The 17,794-nt window shown below is 38.9% G+C and overlaps 1 protein-coding gene across 7 annotated transcripts in view; it reads right to left on the reverse strand.

Moving 5' to 3' along the window:
• Window positions 1–17,794, reverse strand: part of RGS7 (regulator of G protein signaling 7) — a 246,637-nt gene that overhangs the window by 14,685 nt on the left and 214,158 nt on the right. For 4 of the 7 annotated variants that reach the window (XM_065630605.1, XM_065630608.1, XM_065630606.1 and 1 more), the window contains 3 exons: window positions 17,134–17,320; window positions 13,764–13,853; window positions 11,577–11,651 (listed from right to left, as the gene is read on the reverse strand). In XM_065630605.1, coding sequence (XP_065486677.1) covers window positions 11,577–11,651; window positions 13,764–13,853; window positions 17,134–17,320 — 352 coding nt within the window. Of the gene's footprint in view, window positions 1–11,576; window positions 11,652–12,448; window positions 12,503–13,763; window positions 13,854–17,133; window positions 17,321–17,794 lie in introns of those variants that run through there. The other 3 variants (XM_065630607.1, XM_065630603.1, XM_065630609.1) reach the window with 2 other exon arrangements.

Raw genomic sequence — 17,794 nt, forward strand, 5'->3', positions numbered from 1 at the left:
ATTTCTGTGGATTGCCTGGCCCCAAGTTCATGCCTCAGAGCACACATTTCTGTGGTAAAGGAAAATTAAATCTCAGAGTTTAAGATCTGGGGTTCAGTGTGGCTATTTTTTAAAATTCATCTTGCCTCCCCAGACTGTGAATATTTTGAGTTGACCTAGATGGAGCTCTTGATAAAATCATGCTCTCATGGGGCATTTCCAGTGTTTTCTGATAGAAGCTTAGTAGACTGAGACACTTTAAGGCAGTGATTATCATTCTAGCTAAAAACCAGAAATACCTTGGCATGTGAAAACAAAGGGTGATCAAAAATTCCGAACCTCCAGAAACCCCACCCAAGCAAAAACCTGGGGAAGAGCCATTCACAGTGATTTATGATGTGTTTGGTCCTGGGCTTGTCCAGACTCCCTCTTTAGAGACGCTGCCGTCAGGGCTACGGCTGCACCAGGCGAGGACAGGGCCGGGAGAGCAGAGTCAGCTCAGCTCCCCTCTGCCCACGGTGGCTTTGTGCAGGAGCCCAGTCCCTGGCAGAAACAACTCAGATGGGTATCTGATGTTAAATGAGGAGATTCTAGTATTAATGTATTCGAATTTATTGCCTGATTGTGTCTATGACTGTCCCACTTTTTTGTGTGTGAGTGCGGGTGTGCATTTTTAGCTTTGGTAGTCCCTTTGGAACAAGATTCCTGTTTCTCAATATCAAACCAAAGGCAGTATGGCAGATGGCACTAGATTTGGCTGTCCTGAGTCTATCCCATGCATTGCTAAAAAGGCTTATTTGTCCCATGCAGCCTACAATTCTCTGGAGGTATCAGTATTTTGTCATTTGACTTAGCTCTCATCATCGCTTTTCTGCTCATAGACTCTGCCTGCTATCCTCACGTCATCTGTCTCAGTCAAAAGTGCTGGTTTTTAGGCCAAGCAGAGATTTCTTGTTCCAGCAGCTCCGTTTAGCTTCAGAAGCTCCATATCTGCTGTCTCATGGGCAACAGCTACGTGCTGTCATAAATCTGTCAGTAGGTCTCTGTGTGAGTAACCTCAGCAGCAGCCATACAACAGCACTCCTCAATAGAGCCCTTGAATTAAAATGACAGCCTCCCGCGTTACTACCCAAGGTTTGCTCTACAGACAGTAAGCTTAGCACTCCCAAACCACTACCCTTTTGGCTTAAAATGTTGCACTGTGTCACAAGTGACAGCAAGGAGAAAGAAACACCGTCCTTCCTATTTAGCAAATGCACCCTTGTGTTCTCAGCCAGCTTTGTTCATGCCTGTTCCCAAGGAAATGCAGCTCAGTCAATCTGGCCTTGGGTAGCGACCGCAGGCTGCACTATTACAGAACAGGTCTAGCTTAAAGGAAGGTTTGCTTATGTGATGATGAGCAAGCTGGAAAGGTTTCTCTGCTGCTAGCTTGATAAAAAGAAAATAAAAAGTAAATGATTTTCAATAAAGTGTGTTTGATTAGGTGTCACTGAGAGAAAGAAAATGCCATTTCATGTCACTTTTTAGAAGGCACAAGGTGTGTAACTTTTGGGGATGATTTTGCTCTTGACTAATCTTCAAATTCAGTATTAAAATCTCAAACTTCCCAAAGGAAAGAGATTCTGCATCTTTTAATGAAAGATAAAACAACAATATAAACATACACAAATTTACAGAGAAAGGATCAACTTTAATACATCTGGAGTAAAAGGTGTTCTTTTTTAAATATGGTATAAAAATAAATGCAAGAAACATTAACAGAATATACAGACAACAGACAAAGACACAGGCTTTCTTTCTCAATGTGAATACATCAGTGAAATGAAACCTTCTGTGCTAATTTATTGTGCAATAAATGTGATGCCATATGTATATTTATTAATATATGCATTTTTTACATTTCTTCCAGTTTTTGATTGACGTATTTTTTTTAATAAACTGTGCCTAGCAGAAGCTTTTTTTTCACTGTACTTGAGCTTGCAGAAAATAAAAAGACACAGATCCAGCTTGATATGAAGGAGGCAGTGAGCAGACAGTTTTCGAAATGGAGGCATCGAAAGGCTAGAGAGTCCCTCGGAGTCTGTAATGCCTTAGTATACACAAAAGAAAACAAGTCAGGTCCTTGCTCATGCAACATCTTGTTCTACTGTCCTCTGAGTCAGGCAATCAGTGAGCTACAAAGTATGTGTAATGATTTGAGTCTGCTTCCATGCTACAAGGTGATCCTTTTAGTAGGACTGCACTAGACTGGTTAACCTCTTTGATGTGAGCGATTTCCCCTGAGGAAAAGATAAAAACAAAAAACAAAAACAGAAAACAGAGGCATGATCACTGCAAACCTGTTCATCAGCAACCACTTAGTGTTGCCACATCACTGTCAAATAACTAAGGGCACCAACTGGAGTCTGTCAAATCTTAAACCACAGGAAGCCCTTACACTGAAACACCTGCACTGCCAGCCAGATCATTTCACAGAATAAGCAAGCAAATTTAAAGGCCGTTTTTGAATGAGGTTGGATTTGGCTGAGGAGAAACTAATGCTGAGGTTTTTTACTGTCGGTCATACCCAGAACTTGAAGAAGGCTGCTCAAGCGAGAGTGCCTTGTGCTACAAAGATGAACGTGCAAGCTGCAGTAGCTCTGTCACAGAAGACAAAAACCTACTTTAAAGTTCAGGCAAGGAAGTCAGAGGCAGATTGCATATCGTCAGGAAAGCAGCTTTTCCATGAACATAGCTATTGGTTTGCTGAGACCGTATTTACTATTTACCAGGCGCATTGGTGAGGTATGTTACACATGACTGCATAACACTGCGTTGAAGATGTTTGGAGTTCCACATTGTTATTTTCCTCATCCTTCCTCCTGTTGCCAGGATGCAGATTCAGTTTTTTAGCAAGTTCTTTTAATAAGGTACGATGACTGTCCCACAACAGTTAGGTCTACAGCGTGAAGAGGATGGTGCAGGGTATGTCACCATGGTGTATTTTAGGCGGATTTGAGCTTTATCTGAGCCAGACAAAAGCCATGAAACCACATAACAGGAATTAGCTCTCCTAAGGCCACAAAAAAAGGAGCTGTCCTAGGGCCATCCTACTGTGGCTCTGATCCAACAGAGCGAGAGCTGGCACAGCAAGCTTACATCACTCCTCAAAATACCACAGCAATACCCTGATAATGTAACCTAAATAGATCATAAAACATTAAATAGCAAGTGGCTCTGTCTAACTCTCCAGTTAGATATTTAATACTTACATTTATTATATTGTTCATTTTAAGTGCACGACTCAGAAAAATCAAACTGATTTCAAGGAGATAACAGTAAATAATACTGTAACTACGGAGAGATGCTACATCTTCTGCAGTAAATGGTAAATGAATTTATTCTGCCATATCAATGAGTTGTTAAGTCATTTGCTGTATTATAACTCAGTGGAATTACCCAATTTAATATCTATCATCATTATCAATTAAATTCATGCTCACAGGGATCTGCAAGTTGTTTTCAAGAATTTGCTCAAATGCAATATATCAGAGTGGGTCTTCAGAAAAGGAAGAATGACTATTTTATTCCTTGTGCTCTGAAATATGAGTTTAACAAATAAGGATGAATATTTCCCCTACAATATAATTTTGAGGGGAACTCATGATCTGCAATGTTGGGTTGGACTGCTCATCCATCAGGTTCACGGTATCACCTGACAGTATTAACGCTTGCTTCCTCAAAAGGCAGAAAGCATCCTTCCCGGCATGCTCTCTTCCCTGTGTCTAGCTTTAAATCTGTCACTTTCTCTCTGCATTAAATTTACAGCTTCTTGACATTTGTTAAACCTTAAATTATGTTTTCCTCTAATGTAACTGGTAAGCTGTTATACTAAGACATCCTTTATTTTTAAATAGTCAAAAATGTCTCAACAGCTGCGTGATGCTGGAATACAATTTAAAACAGCATGTCTGAAATACGGTGTTTTGTTAGGCGATTCATGACTGTCAGCCTTGGACATAATCTAGGAAAATATTGAGCATATGCTTATCTTTACCTTTGACTAAGTTATTTGTGTTTAATTTTACAGGTCTACAGACCTGGCTACTTTCTGTAAATACGTATGAGTTCTCTTTAGTCCTGAACTGCACAAACCAGTTAACTGAAACAAACCAGGAGCTTTCTATTAGTTATTGAAACAATTTGCTCAATACTGCACTGGAAAGCCGCACAAGCTCTTGTTGTGGGATAAAATCTATGAAATAATTTTTTATTCTTATCTGCAACAATTGATTGTTTAGGATCTGTAAATTCCCTGGAAATTTTAGACGAACTATAATGAAATTCTAGCATCTCAGGAATGAATTATGATATCACATAAACTAGGAAGCTATGACCCAAGTGCAGGCCACAAACTATTCGTTTGTTAGTTGATCTGACTTGTGTAATTGTACTATTTGAATTTTCCTCTACACACACACTGAACTGTCATGACATTTTTTTTTTCTGTATCCTACATCACTTGCTTCCTGGATATTGCAGGTCTTTGGATACTTTTTCTCCTAAGCCCTACAGTGAACAGGATTTCTCTGGATGGTCCTCTCCTTCACCTCCCCTCCCTGCCTCAGAGTATATTACACATCTTAAAGACATGAAGTCTCCATCTGCTCTTCTTCGAGGTATTGGTAATTTTAATTTATGTTATAGTTGGAAAACTGGCAACTCAGAAGATACACCCTCCTTAAGAGAACCTCTTCCATGTTTATTCTGAATCATACTTAGTTCTCTGATTGAGAAAATAAGCTTTTAATATACAGAATCTATTGCAGCCCCAAATACAGAATTATTGTTCTTATTCAGATCTGCAGGGATTTGTTATTTTCCAGTTTACAGAATATTTCTTTCAAACTCTGTTCCAGAGTATACTTTTACTTTAGATCTGTACAGTAGGGTTTTGTAATTACCACTTCTAGCAGACTTCCAGATTTACTCAATTTACAGACTGCTGTAAGGATCATCCCTTGTGGGTTGTAATTTAAGACCTGAGCCCAGCTATTTCTTTCAGATACAATGTTGAGAGCATTTCCGTAAGCCAAATTTTGATTTGGGAAACTACATCTAAGAGACCAGTTTTGAGAGGTGTAGCATACAAGTCATCACACACAGGAAGATGCTTCCTGTGTTAGTGAGCTTAAAGAACAATCAGAAAAAAAATCAAAATAAATAGCAGATGTCTGAAGAATGAAAAGGAGACTTAATATTTTCAAAATATTCTTGCCATCAACATTTAGAAGTATACGGCCAAATTCTAAAGAAGATTAAAAGTTTGGGCTGTATTGGTGCACATTGGACACATGAATTGAAACTATTTAACGATTTTACTGACAATACAGAAGCCAAAATGAAACCCCTGCGCACACCCTGACAAGGGTGTCAGAGTATGAGGAGGCAGCACAGCAGCTGGAGTGACCAAGTACATCTAAGAATCCCAAATCAACTGGCCTCAGTGTTCATGTCCCTACCTTAGTATATTAACGGTTTAACATAGAATTGTCCTTCCAACTGTACTGTTAGAACATTTAGGGGAAAAATTACAAAACCATGTGCTAAATACAAAAGTGCTGACTGACCTATTTATGCAGCATGACACTAACATCTCAAATAATTCAGCAAGCAAGTCAGCAACAACCTCAGTATTTATGTGGCTTACAAGAAATCAGTTTGAAATGTATATAGGGGTTGGAGCTGAAATGCACGGTAGAGGAAGATCCAGTCTTTTCCTTTCAGAAGACTAATTCTCTTCCTTTCTGCTAAGCAACCTCAATGGCTCAGTTTTCATGTTTCATTATTGCCAGCACAGGTGCTACTCCCCGGGACTCATACTGGTAGAACTAGAAATGACAATTCCAAGCATCTAACTGAGTGTAACAGTGAAACAGTGTGAATCCCGCTGTGAGCGAAATGAGATGCAGAGTGAGAACTGCCTCTCCTTGCTCTCACCGTTCCCCATCTGCCGATGTGCAGCACACCTGCATCCTGCCGGCAGCTCGGCCGGTATTGGCAGAGAAAGCTTCCAAGTGACACCGCAGTGTGCCACACACAGTGCTGGTACACCAACAGCTCCCGACAGACATACATCTGGAGAGCCACAGGAGCAGAAACAGTAAATCTATTTCCAAGATTAGGCAGCCCTTGCTCCTCTAGCACAGGGGGATCATTTTAGCACTGCTCAAGGGATCGGGATTCTGCTTTGATTTCCACAGCAGCATGGGATGCTGCTCTCAGCCACCCATGCCAGTGCATTTCTCTTTCAGACACATGAGGAAGGGGAGGAGGTTGGCATCCGCTGACTTTGGGGCACAAGTTGTCAGCACAGCTGCAGCACTAAGTGATTGCATGTGCAGGAAAATCCTCCTGCCTGTTGCAGGGATTTGCCAACCTCTGTTCATTTCTCATTAGGGCTGCACCGTTCCTGGGGTTGGCCCATAGCTTGGAGGCAGCGGCTGAGGGGCTGCATTCCTGTTTTGGCTCATTCCAAATTGGGTGACACTCCCAATTTCTTTCTTGTTTTGCACTAATCTTTACATTTACTGATAAGGTGCTCTCATTTGTGATTAACCTAAAAACTCTTAGACTCATAGAATAGTTTGGGTTGGAAGGGACCTTCAAAGCTCATCTAGTCCAACCCCCCTGCAATGAGCAGGGACATCTTCAACTAGATCAGGTTGCTCAGAGCCCCATCCAGCCTGGCCTTGAATGTCTCCAGGGATGGGGCATCTACCACCTCTCTGGGCAACCTGGGCCAGTGTTTCACCACCCTCATTGTAAAAAAATTTCTTCCTCATGTCTAGCCTGAATCTCCCCTCCTTTAGTTTAAAACCATCATCCCTTGTCCTGTCTGTCATAACACGCCCTTCTAAAGTCTGTCCCCATCCTTCTTATAGGTCCCTTTTAAGTACTGAAAGGCAGCAATAAGGTCTCCCTGGAGCCTTCTCTTCTCCAGGCTGAACTTGAATTTGAATAACCATTAAAGTGTGGAGTAACACATAAGATTTTCCAAGGCACCAATACACTAGATAAATATTTTTAGTACATTTATCCTAGGCCTGACCTGTCAGCTTTCTATCCATTTCTGCAGGTCTCATTCCAGCAAATAGTTTAAGACTCCGGTAAATGTTTGTCAGCTGGGAAATGGCAGAAACTGGCCTGATACCTGAGTGGCATGTGCTGGCTCCTTGCCGGCGGTGCAGTGCTACCCCTCAGCTCTTCTCCTCCAGCACAGAGTGGAGCAGCTGAGCTCCAGTCACTGCAGGACAGGACAAGGAGGCCAGTCCTCACTGGCGTGTCCTACAGAAGCTTTTTTTGATTTTCCTCATTAGCCTGGGCATAATTCCTAGAAAACCCCCTAAAACTAAATTTCTGGACTAAATATTAGTCCAAACTAATTATTACATCAGTTCTTTTTATTCACACCATCTCCTTCCTGAAATGGAAAAAGCCTTAATTTATATAAATACTTGTTTTTATTATTGTTTTGTATTTGCCAAATAGGAAGCTTTGTGACTTTTTATTTTTCTGACTAGCTATTTTTAAATTTTAGGAATAATCTCTAAGCAAATTCAAAAGTCTAATTAGACATTGAGAACATGAGATCCCACAGCTGATAGTGCATTGAAGCTCATTCGCAATGCTATGATCAAGAAAAATATAACCATTGTCAGGATTTCAGGGCTAGATGGACTTTTGATCTGACACAGTAGGGCCTTGTGTACATAAATTTTATCTGTTCATATAGAAAAAAATTACCGATTAACAGATTAAATTGATATATTATTTGTCTTGTTTCTCAATAAAGGGACAGACTTTAACATGACAAGAGATTACACTGGTTTAAGCATCTAGAAAGTCTATCCCCCACTGACAAGAACCAAGGAAGCTATTTTTATGAGTTTTAATTGCCATGTTTAGACCATAATTTGCTACATCACATTAAGTGACATTGGACTGAGCCTCTGTGAAAATGCGTTGTGTTCAGTGGCCTTCACATTTCACAGCTCATGCATGAGACGGTCTGATGTTACTGATTTGGAGGAGGAAAACATCAAAGAACACTGGTAAGCAAGTTTTTCCAGCTAAGTGGGAGAATACAGCTGGAAAGGGTATGGGTAATGTAAGATATAATGGTTTTAAACACAAGAGTTATTAAATGGTGTCTTGGTTATGAGGTTGTGCGTAAAGATAATTATCATCCGATGGCTCTCTAGTTTAACATATGGACTGAGTTCGGCCTGGTTTATACTGGTTGTATTTCCATAAAACATCACAAACCTGCAACAAGCACAGTTTTTAACCTTCTCTATAACTGGGCAGCAATGGATGAAATTCAAATACTGACAATGGTGTCTGAAGCTGCCGAAACATGATGATGGAGGGTCTCCCCTCAGGCAGCTCTGAGGAGCTGCATCTTCTTGCCCTGATAACTTTTTTCCTGCTGGGACAAGAAAATTTGCCTGGGATGGAAATGAAATTAGCCCACTCCCCTGTAAATGAGATCCCTTTGTTTGAGGCTTCCAGACTGGTGATTGCAACTAAGCACAAAGCTAGCGCTCACGAAGGTGTCCTGCTCAGACTGCCAGTCTGCCACTGTCACGAATCCTGCAAGCACAAAAGTTTCCCTTAAAGGACCTCTTTGTTCCCAGCAACATTACCAGTGCACATTCACCTGTTTTTTCCTTCTGTAATGTAGATGTTAGTACTTGATCTAGAGGAAGTTCCATGACTTTTTTTTTTTTTTTTTAAATGTGGATTTTTTTCCATGTAAATGCTTCAAAAGAATTTCAGACTTTAAATGCCACAGTGGCAAGCGATGAGATTCTCCTGCTCCCTGACTTACACCTTTAGCTTCTCTATTCACTTCCTCAGGGAGCTGCAGGTGACTGGACCTTAATTATTCCCAAAGAGAAACCAGAGGGGCTGAGCTGGTCCAGGGGAGCACAGAGCACTCTGTCACTGCTCCCCATGACACCCGTGGGTGCCAATGTTACCCCAAGGCAATGCACGTACCCAATGGCATCATTCTAGTAGTGTTGAAGTGTATGTGCTCTATATTTTCACACGGTACCCGGGAGTGTGAATAAGTGAGGCAAACCAAGAATAGCTGTGCTTACTACTCAGAAGCAAACTATAAAGTGTTGAGTAATAAATGTTACATATCGAAAATGACAGTTGGCCATTACTTTATCTATATCATACTGAATGCAGACCTGTTTCTAACACTATTCATATTGTCTGTTGAGGACTGCCAAAGGCATTAGCAATTTTGCACTATAAAATCTACAGAGCAAGCTAAATAGCCAATGATTTTAAGCTGAGCATTTAGGACTTTCATAAATTGCACGAATTTATTGAAAGCTTTCTGGAAAGAAAACTCTCTAATGTCAAAGAAATGCAGAGCTGAGCCTAGGGAGTTTTTTGTGTATATAGCTCCACTTTTATTTTTTCCCATCGGACTAGAATAATGACTCATTTTATTAGGTTCTTTCCGCTTAATCCAAGGAATAGTACAGAGTAAATGCCCTTACAAAGTTTCAAAACTTTCTAGTTTAACAAATGATTTCTGTAGCAAGTATAACCCACTTTGGATCATTACTGATCAGGAGCCTCTTATAGTCCCTGTCTTAACAAATCAGGTTACGAATTACAAGGCTATCTTCTCAGGTTCAGTCCATAGTCACAACCAAGGTTACTAGTTTTTTTTAAACAATTAAATTTTTAAAAAAAGGTCTCATTTAGTTAGATACAAACCCAGTTTGATGTAAGTGATAAATAAAATGGCAAAAATTAGTCTAAAGTTTCTAAACCATCAGAGGAGAAGAGAAACTGTAATTTTCATCTTACTAAATCATTCAGAGACAACAGCATTTATCCAGGTCATAGAAGACCTGTTTCACACTTATTTGCTGTGTTAATCAAAAGAACAGATCTATATCACAGTTCCTCACTTGGCAGTTAAACAAGTTGATCAGTAAACTGCAGGATATTCTGAGAAATGTCTCCCTCATCCTTGCTGGTTGGAACCAGTGTACCAAGGTAGATAATTGCATATTATAAATTCATCATAACCGAGAACAAGAATGGAAAAACAATGATGCCTGGTGGTAAGGGGTCCTGGGGTAGCAGGTGATGTGAATTCAGTCATCTTGGAGACATTGTTTGCACTTGAGCATCCTGATATTCTGGATTAATTTGCAAGCCTCAGAGCTGCCTATCTAATAGAGAACATAGATCTAGCAGTGACATGTTTTACTTTCATACCTGACCTGACTTGACAGACTCCACCCAGATTCACAAGAAGTAGTTTGAGGAAAAGCGAAACCACAGTTTTTCTTTTATAGCTTGCTCCCTGAAAAAAAGAAATGCCCTCTTCTACTGAAGAAGTGCTCATGCTTCACATCCAGAAATCCTTGTTCCCATTTCTAGCTCGCAGCTGGTTTATTTGGCCTGCTTTGCATCTCTGGCATCCTGCTATTCTGGTACTTCAGCCCTGAGATTAGCAGGATGAAAATCAGGCACTCCTGCAGGGCAGAGTGTTCCAGTGTTTGTGCGCAGAACTGCTGGTTTGTCAGTAACGCTGCTCTGAGATGGATTATCAGAGAGTCATTTTAGTGCCTCCCAGTCTGTCTTCACCCTTTTTGTGCTGAATACAGCACCCTTTTTGTGCTGTATTCTCCTCACATCTGTCTGCAGCTTGCTACTTCTCTCCTCATAGCCACCCATTTACATACCCTTTACCGTAACCAATTCCCAATCTGTGGGCTGTTTAAACCCCAACGAATAAATGTAGTTATTCCAGTTTGCCAGGCACAGTGACTGGGAAAAAGCCTGGCTCTCAGAGGTCCAGATGTACTACCTACTCTCTATACTCTCTTTTATTGACACAGGCTCTTTTATCAATATGGAACTTCCTATGGAATTATCATGTAATTATCACGTACAATGTTGTTTTATAGATCGACCTGCTTAGACAACACACAAATCACACTGCAACATGCTACGGCAACACCACCATGCAAAATATAGGGGTTTTTGTTTCAAACATTGGGATAGTTTCCTTTGTGGTTGTTTATTTACTTTTTAGTGTCCTTTACTGACTTTGTCCCATTGAATCCAAATTTCTTCCTGATTACAGTGGATTCAAAGCATATTACAGGAAGGCTGTACCTATAAGAAAGTAGTCAAAGAATTACAGTTTTGCTTTAATTGTGAGATACTCCTACAGCCTCACAAAACTTTGTTCTTTCACTGCATTTGTTTCTTTTTTTTTTAAATTATTACTAAAGAGTATGTATATTTATTTTAAATACTTGAGGAAATACTCTTGAGCCTCATTATATGGGATGCAGTTTCTGAGAACTGCTGCTTCTCCCTAGAAACTAAAAAAACAAAAACCATGATCGTTGCTGAAAGCTCTCATATTTTCCAGTTCAACGCACACAGCTCCACTAACCAGGTCACAGAAAAAGCCACAGACGCACACGCACATACAGCAGCGTCACCTGCACAATTCAACAGACAATGCAGACAAACTGAAGTATAATCCAAGATCTTTCTACCTCTTTTCATAACAGGTTAGTGCTCGCCCTCAGTGTTGGTGTACAGTTTTTATGGCATGGGAAAATAGGGATGTTTCTGCCCTATAAAAATAAATGCGTTGAATGCTTTAGTTTGAACTTTGACAATGTTAAAAAAAATCCAAAGAAACTGGATAAGTAAAAAGAATCTCACATATCAGGAAATCAGTGGATCTTTCAACAAGTGGCAAGAGAATGCCCACAACAAATTTACCAGCCTTCATTTTTTTACCTTTGTGAAATAGCTTTCAGAAATGATATATTTTTTTAAAATAATCAGTTCTTGTAGTCCATTATCAAAATGAAATCCCAATCAAACCCTTGCACATCATCAGCATGAATTCTTTGGTCTTGAAGAAGCTGTTCTAGACATCGAGGAAGACGGGAAATTCTTATAGTTTATTTTTCCCTGTGCCCAATTAAAAAAAAAAAAAAAAAAAAAAAAGGAAAAACTATTTTTTTAGTAAAATAAAAAAGAGACAAACTGTGTTAGACTTAGTATTGGGGGGGGGGAGCACCAGAAAAAGGAACAACATGAAGCAGGTTTTCACAGATTCTTTACTATAATTGAAAAAAAAAAAAAAAAAAAAAAAATCATGCTTTCTAATGCAAAAAGCACGGCTCTCCAAGGTCCAGTCCTCCATGTGTGACTATTGAGGTCAGCAGGAAAGTGACTAGGGAGGAGGGGTTGTAATGAAAGCATATTATAAAGCCATCATTCCTAGGAAAATTCACAAATTGTGGTGAATACACTTTTAACTGTCAGGCTAGAGAAGCACAAAGGGAAAGTAGGGGTCAGTGAGGGGAGGGGAGAAGGATGTCCCATCAGGATTACTAGTCTTCAGAGGCAACAAACTTACCACATTGCGTGTGAATTTCTCAAAAGATGTTCGACGATCCAGAGTGTTTTCCAACTTAAATTTAAAATAAAATTTTAAAAAAAAGAAATAAAAAGAAAAAGGAAGGGGAAAAGAAAAGCAAGAAAAATGGAGTAGAAAAGAAGGATTGATGAAACAATGGACTGCAAAACAAAGTTTGTATAAATCAGGAAGCAAACACAGGTATGAAGCCATAATGAGACTCTGGAACACAGGGCATGGGCAAAGCAGATATAGTATTTGACAAAAATAATTTTTCATGGGGATCAAACTGGTTGAATTTAAAAGAAAAACTGAAAATAAAAAGAAATCATGAAGTGCACATCTTGTGTTAATGAACTGACATTCACAAACTTAAGGACTTCACACAGACAGTTGTAGATTTCTGGTATTTTCAACATCTCTATATTGGATCTTCAGAAATCAATGTTTGAACAAAAAACAAAATCACACAGTACTTTCATATAATTTTAGGTTGTCATTATAAACAATAGAATGCTGTGGTGTTAATAACTACCTTGTTCCAGTAATGACTGGAGCCCTGATTTTGCAAGGCACAGGGCTCCCAGCTGATTCTAGGAGATTAGTATTTAGAGCCCACTAATAAAATTATTTATCGTTATGGAAATCTGCATTGTACAAGCTGCTCCACATACTCTGGGCTGTGCCTATTCAGAACTCATTCCATAATCTGGAATTTTCCAAGCAAATATTACATACCAAGACATGAGCCTCTGTTTGCCGAAGTGTGACATGATCAGTCTTTCAAGTCAGATTCCTAGCCTACTCAAAACTATTCATGTAATAATAGGGAAAGAAACAGAATTAGGAAGCCCCTATATTTATAGTTGAAATTAGACGTTATTAATATGAATAAGATTGTTTCTAAACACATTCTGTAGCTTTTACAGGTGGAATAAAGAGAACAACAATTATTACATAAGCAAACTTGCAAACATGAAAGACTATTCTTCTGGGATTTTATTTTATTTGTTTAATGTATTTGTAAAGCACTTTGCAATTTAAGGTGCTTCATAACAGAGAAAACAGTACAATATGGGATGTAAAAATAAAAATAAGTTTTGCTAGATTAACTTATTGAAACATGCCTGCATGCAGGATATATACACATATATGTATATTGAACTCCTGTGTGTATGTGACCCTCCAAATACGCCAAGCTGGTCACCTACCAGATATCCAGTTGCACTGGCACAGGGGAGAGAAGACTGAGTATTGTTGCAAACATAACCACTGCTTTGCACAGTGGCAAGACAAAGGCAAGATGGACCAATACCTTTTTCTTGGCCTGTAGCAGCTCCTGGTAGGCACTGGATCGTATAAAACGAGGATAAGAATCACTTTTCATCAGTTTGTAAATGTGCTCCTGAAAGGGAAAGGAGGAGCTGTTACTCTCATAAAAGAAGAAATACATAAAATGGGAAGCAGTCGCACGTTTTAGTTGAGGAAGGTATACCTGCTAGCACTATTTTGAACAGAAAGTTGTATGGAATAGCAGGTTGCGGTTCTGAAACTCAGGCTGAATGCTCTCTATCCTTAAAGCAGAAATCCCACCTATTTGTTATGCATAAAGAACACAACATACCTTTCTTTAATGAACAGTCCCTATTTCCACTATAGAATTGTTTTTCTAAGAAGTTACAACTGCGTCCTAGTTTAAGGCCCAGTTCCAAACCTCCCTTGCATTAGTCAGTTTAGGTAAGTGACTCAATCAGGAGCTGTGGATCCTTCCGCATCAATTTTCTGAATTAGTTTCTGGGGACACTTCTCTGACTTCATGGGCTGGGAAAAGGTACTAGATTTCTAATTCAGCACCACAAATAAGTGCTTAAGTTAGGGAGGATATCCCCTAGCTATTCTTGAAAACATCGTTTGACAGATGTTGTTTCTGCTATCCAGCTGACAATATAAAAAGCAAAATACATACGCAAATCGAAAAATTCCAGGCTAATCGAATTTCTAAGATTAGGCAGATGAAAATTTGGAAATCCATATCCAGAAAACAAACGACACAGGCAGTTTATAGAGTTTTTCTTTTGGAGCATTCTCATTTATGTAAAATATAAAAAATAAAAATCTATGATGCAGGACACTTTATCATTCTAGTTTTATTCATAATGTTAGGAAAGGGATTTGTAGAAAAAGCAAGTGGAATACAAAATACTCCCCCATCAAAAAAAATCTTTAAGAAAATCCATTGAATTGTGTTAGCTATTTTTGTTTTATTTTTTACTCAAACCCTACCTTTTGCTACAGGAAACTTGTAGCACAGCAACCAGGAAACAGCAAATAAACTGTAAAGTAAATACTGCTTCTCGGCCTGGTGCTGCATAAAACTAGTGAACAGGGAAAAAACCAAAACGAAACAACAAAACAAAACAAAACTCCAAAACACAAAACCAACCAACCAAAAAAACAACAAACCACCTTGCATGAAAATTATGACAAGGTAAAATGAAAGCTGATTTTAATTTTTTGTTGTATTAGAAACTCTAGAAATGATTCTAAGTGTCTTTCACTGTATTTCTTGCACTAAGCAGAGAAATTCTGGTGTATATTCAGAACTTAGGCTGGTTGTAGATATCAATAGTGTTGGGCATTAAAATGTTATTCCTATGCAAAAACAAACCTTGTAAAAGCAAGAATAAATCAGGCTGTGTTAGTATTGCTAATGTACACATTGGTCAGGAATTGAGGCTGGATGTTATTTAGCACAACTGGTCTATTTTTACTGGTGTATCACTCTCATTTGACATGGAGCTCCGTGGTGCCATCTTTCAAGTCCAGAAATGCTTTTCAAAACATTTTTAAGCAGAATTAAATGACCTGCTGACTGCCAGAATGACTTAAAAGTGGTCTCTTTCCCAGTGGCAGGCCATAAAGAACCTGCTGCAGAGGAAGAGCCCTACCCCTGCCAAACTGCCTGCTTCTTCATGCGGGGCACTCTGGACAGGTCCTAAAGCTTCAGGTCAGAACACGGCAGGTCCAGTCTGCCCCCTTTTCCCAGAGAAACAGAGGCTACCAGGCTCAAGGTGTGTGCTGAACTGGATCAAATAAGCAGAGGTCTGACAGGAAGGAAAGTCTTGCTTGCATAGAGACTAAACGCTCCATGCCTTTCATAAACACAGGAAAAAAAAATAAAGGAGAGAAGAGATAGCTGGAAGTAAAATGGTGTTGAAATTTTACACCTATTAAAAAGAAATGGATGCTGGCAAGGAATTTAATTATCCTTTACTGACTCAGCTGCAAATACACATTTTTTTTTAAACCTTCAATCTTGCAAGATTGTTTGTTTGTGTAACTCATGTCTTTGCTGTACACTGTGTTCCTAAATCTACAAGGTGTCAGCAGATGCAAGCAAAAACTGTTTGGCTTAATGCAGAGTACTTCAGAACAGTGGGTATGACATAGTGTCTATTGAAAATTTTATTGTTGCATCATAGCAGTATAATGAAAAAGTGGTAGAATTATTCCTCCTCCTATTTAGGGCAGAGGCACTTTCCCAAAAAGTAGAAGGCCCTGATTCAATTCCCTTCTCTCCTTTGTGGGACTTGCAGCAGCATCTCCTGACTCTCAAGATGATGACCTAATAATCAAGCTGTAGGAAATTCTGCAGGGATATGATCTCAATCTCTCCTTTTGACACTATTTCACATTGCATTAATAATTAAATTTTCATCAGTGAGCTGCTGATGAAAAAAAGATGGTATTAGTTCTACTTTTACTGTGAATCCAATCCTTTTACATTGCTTTTCTCAGAAGTCTGCAAAGATGAAATATTAAGGTATAAGTCACATGAAGTGTTGCATTTAATTCAGAAGTACCTGTTGTTTTCTCCTGAGGAAAACAGAGATTTTTATTTTACTGGTTTTGGTTTTGTTTGCCTGTTAACTTACACTTCCAATCTCAAAAAATAAGTATTTTCACAAATCCAGCTCTGGTCAAAAGTATCTTTTGATTATGGTATTAAAATTGTGTCTAAATCAGTCCCCCACAAGCCAAATAAGGCACTTACAGATGGTTCTTTACTGCTTTAATACTGATTATTCAAAAGCAGATCTTCAGGATCTTTGCCCAATGCTATCTAGATTCTAGTTTAATAAGGTATAGAATATACAATGTCCATGAAATATGATACTTATGCACAAGCTGTTACAAAATGTAAGTTCTCACATGGGTCATATTCTTTTCATGGTGGAAACCTATGACTTCTATAAATGATAACAACACTTTTGGACATGTATTGAGAGAACAGACATTGAGCCTATATCAAGTGAAGTCTTTCTGAGACAAATCTTGAGAACTAGAAATCAATGTGTGTGGCAGGAAAGCTTTTCTCTTAATGTAACTGAATAAGAAAATGAAGAAAACAGAAACACGAAAACATCATTTTCACTGCACTATATGCTTTGCTCTATTTGTAGCCCACTTGAAGACGCTATACCAGGCACAGAAATTTCATGAAGAGCTTTAGTAATTCATAGGCCTCATGAAAGAAAGAATGTTACCCATTTGCATTGCCAAAATGGGATTTTAGGAAACAGAGTATTACCATTTAATTCTCAAATATACCTTATTTTTTGTATATAGATCTCACTAGCCAATATTCTATTTCAAATGTCCCTAATACAGGATTGCAGACTGACCTGAGCATCTTCAAATGTGTATCTTCCAGGGTCCTTTACATTCTGCGTGGTTTTGTCATAACTTTTTGAATCTAGATTGATAGCGCTGGGTGCACCTGGAGCAAGAAATTCTTGCCAGATTTCCTGGACGCGAGCAGGAACTTCACGGATAGGTCTTTTCTTCAGGTCTTCTACTGCTAACCAGAACCTACGGCACAATATAGCATCTTGACTTCCAAACCAGTATAATTATTACTGAAGTGCTCATACTCTTCTTTGCTCTTAAAAAAAATGAAGTAACTGAAGTTTTCATCTAAAACATGCTAAAATAAGAAAAATCTACGATTTTATGATGGGATCAGCATTCCAGTATGCTATTTCAGGCAATCGACCCACCTTTAGGAGCAGTTATTATAAGTCTCTGAATGAGACGGGGGAAATACTTCATTACTTATGTATGGGTAACTGGCTTATGAGAAGGCTTCTGTTTAACTGGCATTAAACTGAGATTTCATTTCGCTTGAACCACAAGGACTTACATGGCTTTTAAATCTATTACTTTTTTTGACATTTCTTGAAAAGCTAGTAAGAAATTATGTTCTTGCTATCTACATGAATCTCTCTGAGTCCTGCAAAACTATTAACTGTGCAACTATAATTTTGTTGCTGTTACTCCACAAAT

This window comes from Caloenas nicobarica, chromosome 3, assembly GCF_036013445.1.
Source record: "Caloenas nicobarica isolate bCalNic1 chromosome 3, bCalNic1.hap1, whole genome shotgun sequence".
Lineage (NCBI taxonomy): Eukaryota > Metazoa > Chordata > Aves > Columbiformes > Columbidae > Caloenas > Caloenas nicobarica.